This window comes from Lates calcarifer, linkage group LG21 (genome assembly GCF_001640805.2).
Source record: "Lates calcarifer isolate ASB-BC8 linkage group LG21, TLL_Latcal_v3, whole genome shotgun sequence".
NCBI lineage: Eukaryota > Metazoa > Chordata > Actinopteri > Centropomidae > Lates > Lates calcarifer.
This window is the reverse complement of record NC_066853.1, coordinates 7,085,100-7,104,587: the sequence shown is the minus strand read 5'-3', so window position 1 is coordinate 7,104,587 and position 19,488 is coordinate 7,085,100. Positions and strand designations below refer to the sequence as shown.

The window sequence follows — 19,488 nt, the reverse complement described above, 5'->3', positions numbered from 1 at the left end:
TTCAGAATTAACTGGAACCCTGTTCAGACACAAAAGATGATAATACATACTTCACATTCACAAAATCATCTCTGACTGATTCTCGGTGGAGCAGCTCCAGGTTGTCCTCCCTGATGAGATCAGAGTACAGCTTGGCTTAATGACTTTGAGACTGGTTAATGCTCACATAGATACAATACATGAGTTGTCGTAGTATCAAAGATAAAGCCGATGTGCAGTCAAAACTCTGATACTTACAGTGTATGTCGTACGGTTACAGTAAAACTAAAGTAAAAAAATATATGGTATTGCCACTGTCAAGAAACAAAGGTTGGGCTCACATGATGCAACAGAGGATGTATTGTTAAACTAAATGAAACAGTAAGGCAGGCAAAAGATATGAGGAGCTTATAATAAAGTAAGGGGGTACAGTGGTGGGGCAAGAGCGGTGTGAGTCATGCTGGCTGGGGGCCCTGCTAGGATATTGCCGGGGCCCCACTGTGTGGAGTTTGCATGTTTCCCGATCTGTTTGTCAGTTTCCTCCTGCAGTGCAAAGACATTAAGTTAGGTGAGGTGAGAACTCTAAATTGCCAGTGCAGAGGTTATCAGTCCTGTGATAGACTGGTGGTATGCAATGGTGTTCCCTGCTTCTTTACCGATCCGAACTGGGATAGGCTCCAACCCTGGCAAACAGGATAAGCAGATATACAACAGATAATGGATGGTTGGATAAAAAAGAAGGTACAGAAATCCTGTAAAACATTTTCCTAAATCATCTTTATTTAAAATACATAATGTAATGACAGCTGCTTTTTCCAAAGGCAGCACAGTGCAAGCATTAGTTTGGTGTCCACTAACATTTAAAGTGATACAAGAGCAACTATTCAGGGCAAATTCATAGCCAGAGGTTGGAAACAGTGATTATACAATAATAAATCTGTCTAGTGTATGATATTAATGTTTTTCTTTGTTTAATTGCTTCAGATGGAATAATAGAGTTGATACTATATACAGTAATGTATATGACCTCCTATTGCCAACAAAATCTTCCTGGTAAAAACTGCACCAAATTTGCCCCAAATGTTAATGTGGCATCACCTTATGGGTCAATCACACAAATCCTGCAACTTAAACATGCATGATCACACACAGACAGCAGTGTCCCAGGAAATGTGACAGAATTAGAGCTCTCCCAACTAAACAGCTCTGTGGTTAAAATAATTTTCTCAGCTATTTTAAAATGTCGATAAATCACCACTTTATTGTTGTTCTTCACAGCATGATTGTATTAAATGGCCATTTCAGCTTAACTTTAACGTAAATTTTGTGAATATCATATTATTTTGAAGGCCAAAGATGTGCTTTTGATATTTCAGGAAATCACACAATACATCACATGTAATTTTGGAAAACAGAGATTACAAAATCATAAATGATAAAAAACATAAAAAGACAAATTAGGCCTAAACATAGACCTGTACACAGTTTTTTTTTTTGTAAAAAAAAAAAAAAAAAAAAAAAAAAAAAAAAAAAACAATGTAAAAATGTCCCAGCCACCAGATTTGGAAGCACTAATCACAACAGCTTGAAAAATTACAGGTAGCACAGAGACATCATAATTTGTGACATACCTGGCCTGTTATACTTACAACATCATAGGACATTCAGAGATTAACAAAGCTCACATGCTAAAACATGTAAAATTGACATTAAATAGTGATCCAGTATCTTTTTAAGAGAATATATATGTATATATTTTAACATTCAATGTGCTCCAACCAAATAAATGATCAAATAAGTACACAACTGATACATTACCCCTTTAACTATACAATCCCCATGCCAGATTTCTATTATAACAGCCACACATTCCAATATACCATCATGATGAGGTCAGGTCGTAAGCTTTGTATTTATTCCTCATTTCCTTTATGTTCACATGCTCTCCATTATGATCATATTCGAATAGGTGTTAATGTGTTAATGTGCAAAACAATATCTACAGTTTTAAACACCACTGTTGAGGTAAAGGCATTACTTTGGAAACAGAGCTAGGATATAAATTTTAAATCTTTTAGAACTTTTTAAATATGTTAATCTGCTTTAAAATAGACGCTAAAAATGTGTTGTATTGAGGTGCAATGGGTGAGTTTAAAATGTTTTAAATGTTTTAAAATCTCTAAAACTGTTTCCAGCTGGACTCTAGTTGGAATTAGGGTAAAAAAAGATTTAGATTAGTCTCTATGGAAACCTGTTTTATATTATATTTAACAGGAAGTAGTTGAATCTTATCAAAGTGCAACCAAATACCTCTGATAGTCTATAAATTATATATGCAAGTCAAATATATATGCGTGTATCAAAATGAAATCTAAATGAAAAATCAGGTATTCTATAATATTGATGCCTGTCTGAGTGGAAGCTTAAACATGCTCTGACTGACTCACATTATTGTGGTTTTCTGGGAAACCAAACAGAACAGAATTAAGTTTCTTGCTATATTATATTACATTTTTGTTTTTGATATGCACTGTTTGACATGCGTTCACAGCAGTATAGAACATTGTACATGCTTCATTTGCCAAAGAAACAAATTCTACCTGTTAAGGTGGATAACTACGATTAGTAGTTAGACGCTAACCAAACCAAATGTTTGTCAGTCAGCTGTTCTCTGTCAGTAATGAATATAAACATCTTATGTTTTATTTAGGATTATTTGGTATTGCTAAATTACTGTCTTTAGTGGGCCTCTTATCTGTGTGTGATATGGATCATGGAAATGGTTATTATATAACTGTCTTATCTGTGTGTAGGTCTTTGTTTAGGCAACCTTTATCCAATTCTACAGTAAATATTAATAAAGGTTGACACATACATGACATGATTGTGGGTGCAATATAAGTTTTTCACTTTAAATTGTCTTTGATATGTTTTTGACCTCTGTAGTCAACAATAGTTCACTTTATCTTGAGCCACATACTCCTCTCATCCCTGCTTTATTTGTACTATAGGGAAGGAAAGCTCAATGCTGTCACTGTTTTTCCTATGAAGTGTATGCAAATGGTCGTACAATGTACTGCAGTCACACATGTTGTAAGTATTGTATGCTCTAATAGGGAGACTAATTTTAACCCTTGCAGGACTGAACTGAAATCTGGGCCTGTCATTGCAACCTCTGTAATCAGGTGCACTAACATGTCTTACTCTTATACACGGCCAGGCTGGATGGACAAGTGCCCATCATAGGGGTGGACGGTATAACCTGTCATGACAAACTGTAGAAATGTAAAGATTTGGCTTTGCTGTTTGCATTAGTATAGAATTCATTTTAAATGTAAAGACACATTAAGTGGTCTGAAAGCATCACTGTAACTCACCACATTAACCAGTGTGGCTGTTCATTTCGATTTACACTTAAAGAACACTTTTGCATGTTGGCAAGAATGAGTGAATAACAACAAACAAAATACATAGAACCAAGAGATTATTGGAAAACATGTTGCTTCACCTGCCCCTTTCACAGAAGACATTATGACATGTCACAATAGAAAAAGCACAAGTGTAAATAGCAAAATTAATAATGTTTCATTTAGCTGCTTCGGGGTCAGGGCCCTGCAATTGTGCATATTGGCTCACTGTAAATAAAAAGACACTTGTAAATAAAAAGTTGCCACTGACAGAGCTAATGCTGCGTAACTGTAATTTTCATTTAATCCCGATGGAGACACAATGTATCGCTGGATTGTTAGAAGAAAGCAGTGTGCATGCCATGGTCACTACTTTTTTGTTCCACTGTGGGATTTTTTTATACACTCAAAATTCAGACACTCAAAGAAAACGTTTAAGTGTAAATAAAGTGCACTGTGTAGTGAGTAGGGAGCAATTTTGAACACAGCTAATGTCATGACTTACTGGGACACGTGAATAGAACAGAGCAGGGGTTAATGTGATTAGCTGTACCTGTACTTTTTCTATTATGACAAGTCACTATGCAGAACAAACTGTTTTTGCTAGAAAAACTTCTGCATACTTGAGGAATGTTAGAGACTGCTTTCCAGCTCAGACACAAAGTGACACCACTGAGACATGTAGACATTAACTGGCAAAAGCCAGCTGTGGAAGGACATAACACACACAATATCTGCATCTATCTATAAGGCATGGTGCCCCTACACACAGTTGAGAGACGTGGCTTTAAGGCAATGGATTCACAGTATGTTAAACCAAAACTTTTTACCCAAAACAAAATCCCAAAGTTGGACTGCAGCTGTTGTGAGACAGTGGAGCAAATGGCACAATTTCCCATCACACAACAGATAACACACACAACATCTGCTCTGCAGTGTGAAAGGCTTTTAAGTTCCATCAAGTACGAAGCTCTGTCTCCACAACCACTGTTGAGTTTATTAATAGTTTATTAATGAAGTTCTTCAGGCAATAAATAGTAATTGTCCAAAAGCCCTGGACTGAATTTTAAATTACATTCTGTTAAATTATGAGAGCAAAAATTAGACAGTGCGATGCTGCAATATTGTTATCATTCCATGTTCAAAATGTACCTTGGTATAAATTTAAGGTCATACCGCCCAGCCCTAGCCTGTTGAATAGTGTGCTATGAAAATGCCATTGCTCATCATGAGACTTGTAATGCTATTGATATTGACTTGTAGCTATGAATAAAGTAATATGTGCTTAGTGGTTATGTTCCAGAAAGAGTGTTCCCTGGCTTATTTCAAGGAAAAAGACACATCTCACACAGATGTACAGAATAATGCACACCCACATAGATGCATTCAGTACACACACTACACTACACACACACACACACACACACACACACAGAGAGAGAAGCACACTTGGGTGCAATAACATACGCGCACACACACACATGCAGAGGGAGTGGAAGTATCAGTGAACAATGATTCAAGCAGTGGTTACTATAAATCTTCAGGAGGGGGGGGGTGCACGTGTCTAAAAGAAAAGAGAGAAAGAGAGAAAGAGAGAAAGATAAACAATATTTTGACCTAAACTAGTAGAATGCTTGGTAGATGCCCCCAAAAATAAAGCTCTCTAGAGATAAAGCCAGCAGGTAGAAAGATCTGGGGCACAACACACACAGAACAACATGTACATTTGTACTCATGCACACACATTTAGCATACACAGTTTTTTTTTAAAACCACTTTTGAGGACACTGCACATCCATAGTCCCTTTTTGTCAAACAGAGGATTTCAATTTTAGTCTATTGATTACAACATCCAGGTTCTGCTTCTGTTTGCTACAGCATCATTTTAATTACTGTGGCTAAATGCAATTCTTAATGTACCATGCAACATGCAACTATAGCAATGTCCTGTCTTGTCCTGACTTTTTTCATACTGTCCAGGTCAAGCTAAGTTCTATAATAGATAAGGTGATCATGACAGTCTGTACCAACAGTCCAGATTGGTTGACATGAGCAGGTACTTACCAGAGGAGGCGCTGGGGGTTCACTCAGATGACCCAGCTATGGTTGTCTATAATGTAAAAGAAGAGGTGACAAACAAAATGATAGGTTAGCTTTCAGTCAATAGAGGGAGAAGGATTGAGGTTTGTAATCTAATTAAAGGAGAGAGGGAGTTATGGGAGGTGTAGCCATAGACACAGTTATGTCTGAGCTGTCTGGTTTTTCTTTTATGCAAATTATATTTTGGACAGAAACTGTTGGGATATACCAGGATTTACACATTTGTGGTAGCTGAACTAGCATGGGAACCTCTACAGCCCTCTACAGCTAGCATAGCAAGCATAGACTGCTGAACTTTCACAGAGTTTGAACAACAAGGCCATACAATACTGTTATCGACTTTTTCCAAAGTTGGTAGTCTATAAGTAACTACTTGCTAGATTATAGCATTTTTCCCCCTTAAAGTGTTTAAAGTAAGAAGTAGTATCTGTCAGTGGAGCATCAGTGACATGTTGTTTGAGCTAGGCATAACACTAATACAGCAGTGACATAGTAAGATTTGCATATTTGTATAGTCAGTAGAACAGCAGCTGCATACTAAAAGGTGTACCATTAATAATTTGCATATGCCACGTCAACAAGAGTGGCATATCACTTGCTTTTTGATCATGGTCCTGGTGGTAGTTTCTGATTGACGATTAAGGACGTTATGGTGAGATTTCTTACTTGGTTCCCTCCTCTGCGACACCCTCAGCCTCCAGTTTTCCCTCCTCCTCCATCTTCTCCTCCGAAATCAGTTCCTGTTTCCGGTGTCGACGAAGACATTTCACTACTACCATGGAAAGGATCAGCAGAGCCAATGCTCCGCCCACTGACGCCCCAATCGCAACTGCAATGGTTGAATCCCTCGGAGGGGGAACTGAGGAGAGGAGAGGGTTAAATATTTTGTAGACAAAGGATGGAGACAAGTGCAGTGCTGGCTAAAAGCTCTACTGGGCTGATTAAACAGAGTGGAAAGAAAGAAAGTGCTGCTGAGTTAGCCTGTGTCATATGTGAGTGTGTGTGTGAGTTGGAGAGAGATGCTGACGGACTAAGTTCAACCTCTTGTTCGTCATTAATAAGTAAAAAGCTGACTCAGCACCAGTAGGTCCTCACGCTTTGGGAAACTCACACAGTCAAACAGAGTATGTTATATTTGATTACTGAGTGGTATTTATCCTAAAAGTACGGTGGTTGAGAGAGATCAGTGCTCTCCAAAATACAAGCAAATGTTTTAGCTTCCTCACCACTTTTAATAAGTCCATATTATGGATTCTTTTTGCTGCAGTTTTTCAAACTTACACACTATTCTTTTTGCCAGAATGTAGCCAAATACATTTAATCTATTTGTAGCTTGTATCTGTCGATGTGATTATCAACAGCAGCATCAACAGTTAGTTGTGCAAACCCTAAAATGCAGCATTTCAGACATATTTTGGTGCAACTATGGAAATTATTCATGAGCAACAACTGCTATCGCTTGACAGAAAAAAAAGGCAAATGGTATACATGTCTGATTTAGACCCAGAATGGAGAGAACAAGATAAATCAAAGCCATTGAATGGTCTACTCAAATGGTGTTATGTCATCACATAACTAAAGTCTGTGAAATAGTAAATAAAAGTAGTGAAACAGTGAAGCCCACTGTTCCACTCCTACAGTTCTGAGTAATCTCTCTTAACAGCAAAATTCACCCAAGACTAGACGCCCAGTACTATGTTTTTCTCTGTAGCACTCTCCCTCAGAAAGGCACTTCTGGATTGTGGTTTTGAATTAAGTTGCATGTGCAAACCCTACACTAACACCGAGACTGTATCTTTAAGGCAAGGGTTATGATTCATAGACCAATTACATGACATTGTATCTTCAGAAGGTAGGGTTAGTATCTTACGTTCAGTGACGACATTAAGCTGTATGACACCATGTCCCTGGATACGGTCTGGGGGGTTTTTCACATAGCAATTGTAAATCCCCACATCGTACACCTGAACATCTGATAGGGTGATCGACAGATCATTCTTATCCAGGTTCCCAGCAAACGTGACCCTGTCTCCAAACCTCTCTGGACGCAAAGGCACCATTCCTTTTTTCTTGTAGTAAGTCATAAACTATGGAAAGAGAGAAAGAGAGGGAGGGAGAGATATTTAGGATGTGGATACCCCAAGTTTTAAGGTGTTGTTAAGCATGTAAAAACTAGCTATTTTACCATCTCCTCTGTATCATTGAGTGTTTCTTGGTAGGTCCAGTTCATGGAAAACTTGGTAATATCCATCTTGTAGCAGGAAGTGAATGTGCAGGGGATTTTGACAGTTGTTCCATTCAGTGCATTAATGTAATTAGCCACGAGCACATCCATGCTTGAACAGCCTACAAGTAAAAATAACAATGGATTACAAACAACAGCCAGAACAAACAACAATAAAATGTCTGTACAGTCAGGGTTGAAACACATTTGAAATGATCGATATCTGTATATTGTGTTTATAAATATATTTGTTAAAGAGATCTAAAAGGAGGGTACATTTAAATAATGAAAAGGAAATTTATTTCACGTTTAGGTGGGGAAGAGAGCTCATGTCAAAATGTTAGCATCTATGTAAAATAACAAGACAAAGGTATAACAGTCAATGTGGTCTTTCTTGGGTTTGTTAAAAGACATCGAGTCAAAATCATGTACAGTGCAGTGTAGCACCTCAGGGAGCCTCATCTACAGGTTTGTGATTACGTACACACCCTAAGCTAGCACATGTTAGGGCTTTGTGTTTAACTGAACATACTGCAAAACAACCTAAAGAGGAGAACCAAAAAGTGCAGTTCCACTCAGTTTCAACTTGCCAATACATAGTGTTTCTCCATGTAACTGCTGACTCTTCTTCTGCACTCCATCTGGAGCATGCTGTCTTTCAGGCTGAGTCATTTGATGTGAATTCCTCAACTCACAGAACAGATTTAAATGTGGAGAAGTCCTACAAAAGTCAGTGTAGATCAAGCAATATGCCTGCTATATAGTTTCCAGGGAAGCACACAAAATGTGTTTCACTGCATGTTTGTTTAGTCCGTTTGAATCTACAGCATGAGCCGATATGTCATAGATGGATTTGCATATGTTTACAGGCTTACACACAAGTTTCCACAAGATTGGCACTATTTTTGCTGAGACCTTAAGCATCATTTCAGTTATCTATTGCTACTTCAGAAGGTAACATCCTTGTGGAAACAGATTTTCAGTGAATCATATTTTTCACCTTGAATAAGGTTATGTTGTAATGGCACCAAATTATGTATGAAATAATACAGATTATCAGTGTTGTGGAGGCCAGCTCCCTCATTATAAGCAGGTTTAACTCTGTCGAGGATTAAATAATGATACTGTATTTTCATACTGTATGTGCATTTATGTATCGCTTAAATAATCTTCAAATTGTGTCCTAAAAACAGTCAAATAGAACAGATGAATGAACAGCTGAATTAGAGCAATGTCACTTATGTATTGTGGGGATATGTTTTTGAGTATGAGTATGTTTCTCTTGATAATGGGAGTATGTTTAATTCATTGTGTCAAGTGTATTCAGAGTAATTACAATCTCTGCAGTTAGTCATCAGAAGGTGTGGCAGGAAAACTGAAAGAGAATCTCATGATCATGATACATTTTGCCAACAAAATCTTACCTGCGCAGTAGTAGCTAGAAACTATGTTAGATAGCTGCATAGACTGCTCCACTAAGTCACTTTAGTATGGATATTAACATTGCAAAATTAAAGTTAAAAAAATTTAACTTGAAATGAAATTTAAGTATTGTTTAATTGCTTCAAGTTTCCTCCTCCCCTCTAACATTATATCTCAGCATGGGCTTACACTCCCCAGACAGAATCTCTGCCTCTGTGTGTGTGTGTGATGGGACTCTGCACCATTCTCTCCTCTGCAGTCGGGTGTTTCTGGCTCCCTTCCCACTGCTGCTGCACCACTCCACAGGCCTGCCTCTCTCTGCACCACACACACACACACACACACACACACATATGCCCATGCACTTGCTACATCCCCACCCACCGCCCATATGTATAATTTACACACACACATACAAGCACACCATTTTCCATGCACACAGTTCACCATAGTCAGGTATCTTATGATGCAGCACAGCACCTGCTTTTTGCTCTCTATCTACTTAATAAACACAAACAAATGCATACACATGCTCCCATGAGGTGTATATTGTCAGCCGTGAGCTAAGCATGCTAGCTATGTCAATGTCATCCCTGCTTACTGACCTATCTGTACACACAGCTAGCATGGACACATTCAAGCAGACATGGCTGTCCCTGCCGCACACACGCAGACACACACACATATGTGCCTTTGCTACTATAAGTCATATACAGATATACAGTGTGAGAAACAGTTTGATACAGGCTCCTTCACCTGCTGACTCAGCAGTCCTGTCGATAGTGAGAAAGAGAGGCAGATGCAGAGACGGAGAGAGACAGAGACTTGCTAACACATGAAATACTGCAGTGAAGCAGCTTCATGCGACTCCTCCCTCTCTCTGCCCCTCCCTCTTTCCTCTCCCATCTTTGTTCACCTCCATTGCCACCTCTCACGCCTCTTTGCTAGTACCTCATCTGTACAACCCTTCTACTACCCTCAAAATTATGTTTTTTTTTTGATTCTCCCCATCTGCACTTTCCAGCACTCCATGCATTTCTCTCTTCTGTTTCCCTTCATTGTTCCCTCCTCTCACAAGGTCAATGCAGGAAAAAAAGGTAAAACGTAGGTAGGTCTGTTACATCACCTTTCCCAGCCCTCCCCATTACTCTTTTCCAACTCTGTGTGACCACCTTTTCATTAGGTTTTACATGTGCACGTAATCCTAGACACAGTAGAGGTGTACATTGGTAAAAAAAAATATCACTTTTAATTTACAAGAAGGTTACTGGTGTAAAGAGGATAAAGCCTGTCTGCCTGCCTCACTGATGGGTAAAAGAAAGTTTCAATAAATATGATTAACATTTTTACAGGAGCCCTTAGCTAAGCTCTCCCACTCCCGGATCCCAATCCAATCAGGCATCTGTGGGCTGGCATGGGCAAAGCTTTTGAGAGTAAGAATCCACTGAAGACCAACTTGACAAACCCACACACAACATTCTTTGAAGGTCTCCCCTAAAAGGGACTTAAAGCTGCTTTAAGGGCACAAAAGACTGCAGCTGAGTATTTAGAGGATGTTCCAAAATGATCATTTACTAGGACTGAGCAGTACAATCCCTAAAGTACCACTACTCAGTTGTTTTGGTTTCAAAGATGGTTTTGACTAGATTTAAAGTTTAAAAGGTGCAGGTCCTATGTGGCTTGATGATGTAAACGCTGGTCTTGAGTGGGCTGGCACTTCAGGGTTATCAACTGGACACCCTCCTCCTTAATAGTTTTTAAAGGAGACAATTATCTATAGAGTGCTGAGCATCACTGTATAGTGTCCTTCCATGTCCACCTTTAGTTAAAGCCAGTGGCTGCTGCTTCAGAGAGAGACCTGATGTTTTTTTTTTACTTTTATTTTTTGACTCTGGGCTCTGACCTTTATATCCTTCAGAGTCCGACTGTCAAAGCCTCTACAGTACAACCCACTTTGACTGGGAGCACTTGTAAATTCTATATATATATTTCATTAATTTATAACTAATTGTAGCCATTGATAATCTTGTTAACAAATTATCAATAATAATCAGTAATTCATTGTTTGATATTTTAATAGGCAATAAAAAGCAATTATAAAGAGAATTTACAAATGAAATATTCATTAATTAATAAATAGCTCAAATCAAAAAGGGATTGACAAAAAAAAAAAACAATAAAACAATCCATAAGTGCTTCATTTAAAAATATATTCAAGAATTCATAAATAAGTAACTAGATTGACAAATTCAATTAAGAATTCATATTTTAATCAGGCATTTAGGCTTGCTATTCCATTTCCTTTTAACTGTTCAATTTGCTTATTTAGCCTCTTTATTTAACCTTTCCATGACACTCTGGGCTTTGCGCTTGTAAAATGAAGGTGAAACAATGCAAATTAGCCATGGGATGGCATAAGAATATATATTTATGCTGCTAAAGAATTTTCTTGGCACCTAAGCAGTGTTGGAAAGGATAGGGTATGAGGCTGATGCTACTCTCTAACTAATCAGAGAGCTTGTTACATGGCTGATTTTACCTCATTTTAACAGCACAAGGACCAAAGTATCACAGAAAGGCTAAATGGAGAAGGTCTGATGAGAAGCTAAATGACTAAGCAAATCAAACAGCTAACAGGAAGAGGGAAAAAAAGTGGGGAAATGGAGATGTGAATGGGAAAAAAAATGTAAATGCCTGATTGAAATATGGACTCTTAATTTGTGAATCCAGTTATTTATTTCTCTCCTTGAACTCAATTTTCAAACAGATTTTTACAGTTTATCATTAATTATAAATTTCTCCATGTATTTTTAAATGATGCACTTACTGTTTTATGTTGTTTTTGTAAATCTCTTTTTAATTAAACTTAATATTTCATTTGTAAATTCTTTATAGAATTGCTTTTCATAGCCCATTAAAATAACAAATAATGAATTACTTTGTAATTTAGTCTGTTTATTTATAGATTCATAAATTAATTTGTTTCAAATGTAGTAATCCCTATTTCTACTGCAAAATGTATTATTAGGTAATGAAATGCTTTATTACCATTTCTGTGGCACTTGTGGTCCTCCATAAGGGTGGAACAATCAATTACTTGTTATTCACTTAGATTCCACCTCTGCAGCTGCTGCTTGGCATCTGAATACTTGATTGTGTCACCATATATGCCCTAAACAAGTGTTACAATTGTCCATTCAGTATTTTCATGAGTCGCCACAAATCTGACTACAAGTGGGAAGAAGGGAGACAAGCGGTATTGCTCAAGCTGCACAGAGATGTTTCTGTGTCAGGTGTATCATTGTTCTTGCTTTTGCTTCCCAACACCAGGAGGACAGTGGCACTACGGTAAACCATTAATTATATTTAACTTTACCACACATTTTTTTTTTTTTTTTGTGGATGCTATGTTGACCACTGCATGATGCCTTCATATTCCTGTATGTATAACATTGTTTAGTTGTGATTCAGTTTTGTTCTTTGGGGCTTAGCTCTAGTGCCCCCTGCTTTGGAGAAAGTCACACTGCATTTTGCACACTGCAGCACTCTACCCTCAGGTGCCAGAAGTGGAGGCAGTCAGAAGTCAATACAGCTCACTACAAAAATATGACATCTGTCAGGGATTCGTGGAGGAGTTGCAGGAATTCTATGGGATGGAAAAGCTTTTCTCTGATTATGTCATGACTAGACCAGTATAGGGATGAAGTTAACAGAGCCTGCAGCATCAAAAAACACAGTAGTGCGGACAGGGATGCATTATCTAGTATACTGACCTTATTTCACTCCAGTTCTGTAGGCATAATAATGGTATAAGCCCATACCCCTTTTAAAATCTCATTTATGATCAATACTGAAAATACCAAACCACAGGGAAAATATTGACCAGACTCAGTTATAGTTGAAAGGTACTTTCTGTTCCTTGTCCTCCTCTCCCCTCTAGTCTTTCACTCTTGCATGCATTATTGACAATTGTGTCTACTTATAGTAGAGTCACAAAGTCTGGCTGCTTTAACATACAGTGCCTTTTAAATGTTAAAATAGCACTTACAGGGTTTGAGCGGAACATACAGCAGATGCATATAAGGGTCCAGTAAGGTCTCTAGTTTTGGATGGTGGTAGTGTTAAACATTATAAGCAATCCCAGTGGCAGTGTGATAGATCAGTTAAGTTTCAATTCATTGTTTGCCAAACACTTTCACTTGGGTCTCCATCTTTTGGACAGGAATCTGAGGAGAAACACCAGTTCCATCAGCAGCTCTCCTACACTTTCAAATTTGCTAAAAATTACCTTAGCTTATAATTTTGTCTTAGAAAGGGGGGTATACTATGATACAGGAGGATAAAAGAAAGTCTAATTGAAAGGGTTTATTGTCAGGTAGTATAAATATTTTAAAATTATGTTAAATTTATTTTATTTTTTTTGTTTGTTTGTTTTTTTACCAGTATTTCTTTCGATGCCACTTGCCCTACTGTTGGGGAGGGTATCTTAAGAATGTTACTGTCCACAGGAATAAAAAACTGTAGGTGAGGATTAATGTTTTCAAGATATAATTTCAATTTTTCTGAATGACATGTTTTAATTCAAATGATAACGACTGCAACAAAGATGTGTTGAGATATTTTATGCAAAAATAATATGGGAAGAAAAGAAAAGGCACTGCTGGGATTCGAACCCAGGATCTCCTGTTTACTAGACAGGCGCTTTAACCAACTAAGCCACAGCGCCAGTAGCTACAAACACCCTAACAGAAATACCCCCCCCCTGTTGGACAGAGTCATATGCTTACTATTTATGGCAGTTACAATGTAGGAACAGTTTTGAATTTTGTTTTCTCTCAGAAAACAAAATAAAGGTTGGTACATTATAGTTTTGACTGAACTGTTGTAGTTTGGTGCTGCTGTACTTTTTAATGCCATGCAGGGTTGCACTTTGGTCTGTTTGAAGTCCATTTCATACATGCCTTTTCTTCTTGGTGTGCTGCTGCCCTCCAGTGTCTTTCTCTAGTAACTGTAGCTGTAAGGCTGCTGAATAAAGTAATAACACTAATGGGCAGAAGGAATATTGGTAGGAAACTGCAGCAGACATGTCTATAGACAAGTCTATAAGAATACTACACTACACCAGACTTTGCTGTTAACCTAGACCACAGTTGGTGGTGTTCTGAAGGCCAGCACACAACAAATGAAAATACATTACTGTATTACTTTTAACTGCATTACTGAGTCCTTTCTCATCTGAATTAAATGTTCAGAAAGGAGTGCCATTGTGTGTGTTTATGGGAAAACAGTTGATATAATATTCCCCCATGTGTGCAGCGTTACCTCGTTGTTTTCATGAGGGAGCCTAGGGTGTGGCACCACATCTGTTGTAATTGTGGAAACATATTGACATATGGACATCTAAAATTAAAGAGTCAGCTGATGGGTGCAGATATTGAGAACGTAACAAGTATTTATTTTTGATTTGGCGGGGTATCTCAAAGTGATAGGCCTCTGTAAGATGTATTTTATGTAATATTCTTTAATTTGGTCAATTAAACAGCTTACATATAGATAAGAATGAAAGGAATGTTGTAATTTTTCTTTATCACAGGCTACATCCTGTTGAAAGAAGAAATAAAAGGACAACTGTAGCTTAATATCATCTCTGTGCAACAAGCTCCCCAGCAACAGTAAACTTTTGGGGATCTATTTTCAGTTGGCATAGGTGCTGACAACATCTAAAAATACACTGGTGTGGGCCCTCCAATGTAATTTTCAAACCTCTGAACTGCAACATTTGATGAATCAAGAAGACAAAAGGACTATTTGGAGACAAACTTCTACTCCATTTTTCCAACTTCATTAGTTTGTATGGTAGCAAACTGACAACTACAACTATTCTCCTTGAGTATGGTTTTAAAGTGACAATGAAATTGGATGAATTTGAAATTTTCCAAAAAATATGTATATTTTATTTTCTACTTTTATATCTGCAAAAACACAATATTGAGTGACTGCCTCAATGTGTAAACTGCCTGTTAACCTCACCTTGGCTTGGATACAAGTCCCAGTGAAGAGGGACATTCTTTGAAAAGAATATTTACCTTGGTAAAACTCTGTTTCCTATACTGGTTATTTCCTCAGTAAGTTGGCATAAAGTTGTGGTGTCAGTTTCGGCAAATGACATGATCACTCACCGAGTTCCCTTATTAAAGAGCTGGTAAGATTTTTTGTTGAGTTTTACTAGTGTTACACATACATACTGCAGTTTTGTAACTGACACGAAATGGCTTTACTGTAGCATTTAAAAATTTAACTACAACAGGAAGGGAGTATGTTATGCAAGCTCAACACAACACTGGTGTGTATAATGCATGATTAAATTGGCCTTTTGTTAGTAGATCTGCTGGAGAACACTTGCTGTATATTAAGGCCTATTTGATTATTCTGAACTTGTGTAATAATGCAGTGAGTTTGAATGGATGTGGGTCACACAGTGTGGAAATGAGTTTTGATCTTTTTTCTTTTTTTTTTTTTGTTGTAATCTGTGAATTACCATGGACCAGTCTGGGCTGAATATCATCCTGTACACATCTGCTCTCTGTTTTATGCATTTGTGTGTATATAGTCACAGACCTATTACTGATAGCCACATATGAAGGTTTATAAGTCTGCTACTGAATTCAAGGCCTATGAATATCAATAGCAGATTGTTAGCACCTTATTACAGGCCTACTGAGTCACAGAGCCCTACTGTACACAGTCATTCCGTGTGCAAACCAATCCAATATTTATTTTTATATAGTGCATCATAATCCTGTTTAAAGGCTGTGATACAGCTGGGCACTCATTTAGCTGTCAACAGCAGCTAAATAGAGACGTATGAGGAAAATAAGTCCTTCCTGAATTAACACAACTGATCACACACCAGTCCAGCTAGAGGTCTTAGTGGAAAAACTCAATAAGTCTTGTTTTAATGGATGTGCTGGGCGAAATGCTGCTGTAACAATTAACCGACATCATCTCACATTACACCCATTATCGCCCCCCTCTCTCCTCGTCGCTAGCACACACACACACACACACACTCTCTCTCACACACATACACTCAGAAATGAGGGAAAAGGGCCTATTGGAAGAGTAGTGTGCGACGAGCTATAATGCTATCGAACTGTTGATCCGCGTATCAATGTAACAGAGCATCGATCGGTTTTGACTGTTTTCGTTTCTTACCGGAGAGCGAGAGCAGCAGCAACGCCGCGCTCAAAAGCTGAACGCCAGAGCTCCTCTCCTGCGCGGGGGAAGACATTTTCTCTCCTTCTTGTTAAAAAACAAAAAACAAAAAAACAAACCGACGCTTATATCACTAGAAAAAATTAGTTCGTAGAAACAGAGCAGCAAGTCTGCTCCTGGTGTGTGCGTTAAAATGCTAAAAACTGTATTTTTGTTTTAGAGGCAGGACATGGCTGGCAGTGTCTTTAGCCTTATGACGGTTGGTCTCGTGGTTGTCAGTCTGTTGGCGGGTGGGGAGGGAGGGCAGCACGGGGAAGACCAAAATAAGAGGCTATCTCCTTCACAGAGAGGTTTTAAACAAATGACTCGGAATAAATGATAAATATACTAAAGAACAACAACTAAGCTAAAAATTGGAACAGATAAAAATCAGGACAGATTGACAAATTGACAAAGTAAGAAAGCTGAACTAATGTGTTGAAAAACACAACAAACGTACTGCAGATTTCTTCCATACAAGTTAGGAGGATCATGAGGCTCTGGTGGATGTAATTGTGTTTCTAAATTACTTAAAGCTTAATTTGGCAGTTACTGTAATTTCTTTTTCTCTATCAGTAAATATATACACCATCTGAATGGTGTACACTGATACTGATATCTACAGTAAGCTAAAAGTGGCAGATACATTGCAATGGCTGATTTATCAGTGTAGCTCTATGTGCCGAAACCATCACAGGCACAAAATATCTCTGAGGGATTTTGGAGAGATGTGTCACATAGCATTCGCCCCTACTATCATCAAAGCACAAAATGAGGGAACCAAGTGTTCCTCCTTCTATCCACCGGAGCTCCAGAGCCTTGTAGAATAAATTTCAAAGAGCATTTGTGCTATAAGCAACATTTGGAAAATATTATATGTGAATGGGTGAGGGGACCCTACTGAGAGGAACCAGGCTGCCGTGCAGACAAACAAGAAATTAAGCAGAGACCATCCCAAACTCCCTCCTTTAATCCATTCCTGCATCCATCCTTCCTGGGTGGGAGGCAAGAGGAGAGGATACTGGGAAATAAAGGAGGCAAATACTAAATGGTAATTGAAGCACAACCTTCCTTTTCTATCCCTCTTTTCTCCTGTGACTTATTGGAGGCACAGAGGAGATGCTACCAAACAAGTGTGCCGTACGTTTGGTGAAAAATTAGAGGTAAAGACACAGGCTAGAGAGAGAGACAGAGTACCGGAAAGAGGCAGAGGAGAAGACTCAATAATTCCTCTGAGCAGACTGATGATCTAAGCTTTCAGAGAAATAGGCAATGTCAGGACAGGAGAAAGATGAGAAGAGAATTAGAGAAAATGCCAAGGCAGGAAAAGTAGGGATAGTAAGAGGGACCTAGGGGAGTGGTTTGATGACATTAAGCCTTTCAGAGCAGAGAGGAGGGAGAGGAAGAGGATGGGCTGGTTGCCAATCTGTGGTTAGCATAACAACACTGCTGACCACAGGGAGAGAGCTTTTAAATTTACTGTCACAGCAGTGTAGACCATCTATTAGCAGGCCTGTAGGCTAGGTCATACAGTAGCTTAAACATGTATGTAGTATGTTCATATGGACAGAGGATGGACAATCAAATAATCCCCCAACAAATAGTACAAAAACTACAACATTCAGTTTATAGATTTGCTTTTTAGATGCTGTATAAGATTAGACTGTTGTATTTATCAACCTCTGTATCTATAGTGATACCTTCCACAAAAATGTTCAGTTTGTTCATATATACAATTTTATATTCAGTTGTTGTATCAACATACTGCACAAGGCAACTCTCCCATACGGACAAGCATAACAAGCATTGTTGTAATGTTTAAAGTTACCATATGTGGCTGAGGAATGCAACAACGTAAAGCATTCATAATGCCATGCATATCAGCATAAATCTCACACCAATCTTGCTATTTTAAGTCAGTATTAAAATGTACTGTAAGTAGAGAGTTTATGGTACAAGTAGTGGTGTAATGTTGGGCTGCACTGTATGTCACTGTCCATGGTGATGAATGTCTCTTAGAACTGTGTCACTCTCCGTGGTGCTGAATTTCACCACTCACTGGTGAGCGCCTTTGTCACCAATTGTACTTTACAAAACCAACCTAACCAGTGAAAATTAAACTGAACCACCAACATTTGAAATAAAAATACAACTTTAAATACAACACTTATTGGAGTAAAGCAGATTAATACAGTAACACAACAATTGTTCTGTTCTGTTCATTTCTGTTCCTGTCTCTCTCCCCTGTCTTTCTGCAGAAAGAAGAACTGTTGCTATAAAGAGTGCTCCTTTGTTGCTAGGCAGCAGGGATATTGTACAAGAGTGTATCCCACTGACTGTTGCTGATTTTATACAGACAATCAGAGGTAAGAGGTTTGTTAAGGTAATAGACTCATAAGGTCTCTGATATGGTGGTGGGGTAAATGGTATCTGCCTGTAAAAAGCAGCACAATTTAAAATCCTTCAGAAAAACTTCTAATTGAATTCTTCATTAAGAAGCACACTGAAATTTCAGAGATGTGTTTTATTTTGCTGATTGGTTTAATTTGGCATACTAATGGTTTGTCCGCTTTTTAGGATTCACAGATTATTTTGACCTACCAGCAGATTATTTTTTCAATGTAGTGGTTTGAGTTGTTTTTTGGTATGTGGAAAGAATACATATTTTTATGATTTGGGTGAAGTGACAGCACAGAATGAGTTAAAGTTGGGTTGAATGAGGTTAAAGGGGCATCTCCAGACCATTAGAGATTAACACACACTAAACTATGTATGTGCCAAGGTAAGCCAGGAATATTCCAACCAGGATTCCATCCAAGCCAATCAACCATTTCCAATCAGGTAAGGCCAATGATTAACAAATTTAACCAGATTTTGAAGAACACCACCATGTGTATTGTTTGCAGCCAATGGTATCTTATATTGATTGCTAGTTTATAATAACGATTCAAAAAATCTGGAAAAAAAATTGCCCACCTGTTCACTCAATAGTAAATGTATAACTCAAACTACACTGGAAAAAAGGGAAGGTATAAGTAATGGAAGCCAGACACAACCTCCACTGTTTGCTTCTGTTAGCAGTCTGCCTGGACATGCAGAGCT

At 38.1% G+C, this 19,488-nt stretch overlaps 1 protein-coding gene and 1 non-coding gene across 3 annotated transcripts; both read right to left on the bottom strand.

The window, feature by feature from the left end:
• Positions 1-736: 736 nt before the first annotated feature.
• Positions 737-16,628, bottom strand: scn2b (sodium channel, voltage-gated, type II, beta). 2 transcript variants are annotated; one of them, XM_018681151.2, is made up of 6 exons: positions 16,348-16,628; positions 7,672-7,832; positions 7,357-7,573; positions 6,153-6,345; positions 5,451-5,496; positions 737-4,950 (listed from the first exon to the last, which is right to left on the bottom strand). In XM_018681151.2, exons 1-5 carry the CDS (start codon positions 16,421-16,423, stop codon positions 5,487-5,489), a joined length of 657 nt encoding a protein of 218 aa, XP_018536667.1. In that variant the 5' UTR covers positions 16,424-16,628; the 3' UTR covers positions 737-4,950; positions 5,451-5,486. The 2 variants fall into 2 exon arrangements, with proteins under 2 accessions (XP_018536667.1, XP_050921515.1); XM_051065558.1 differs by lacking the exons at positions 737-4,950; positions 5,451-5,496 and having other exon boundaries at positions 6,149-6,345.
• Positions 13,785-13,858, bottom strand: trnat-agu (transfer RNA threonine (anticodon AGU)). The gene has a single exon. It is a non-coding gene; the product is annotated as a tRNA-Thr (tRNA).
• Positions 16,629-19,488: the final 2,860 nt, after the last annotated feature.

Excerpts from the sequence above, each read along its gene's own strand:
- scn2b (XM_018681151.2), bottom strand. The coding sequence starts at position 16,423 with ATGTCTTCCCCCGCGCAGGAGAGGAGCTCTGGCGTTCAGCTTTTGAGC. Across the intron at positions 7,574-7,671 it reads TCAATGATACAGAGGAGATG|TTTATGACTTACTACAAGAA; the intron begins GTAAAATAGCTA and ends CTCTTTCCATAG. Across the intron at positions 6,346-7,356 it reads GCTTAATGTCGTCACTGAAC|TTCCCCCTCCGAGGGATTCA; the intron begins GTAAGATACTAA and ends TCCTCTCCTCAG.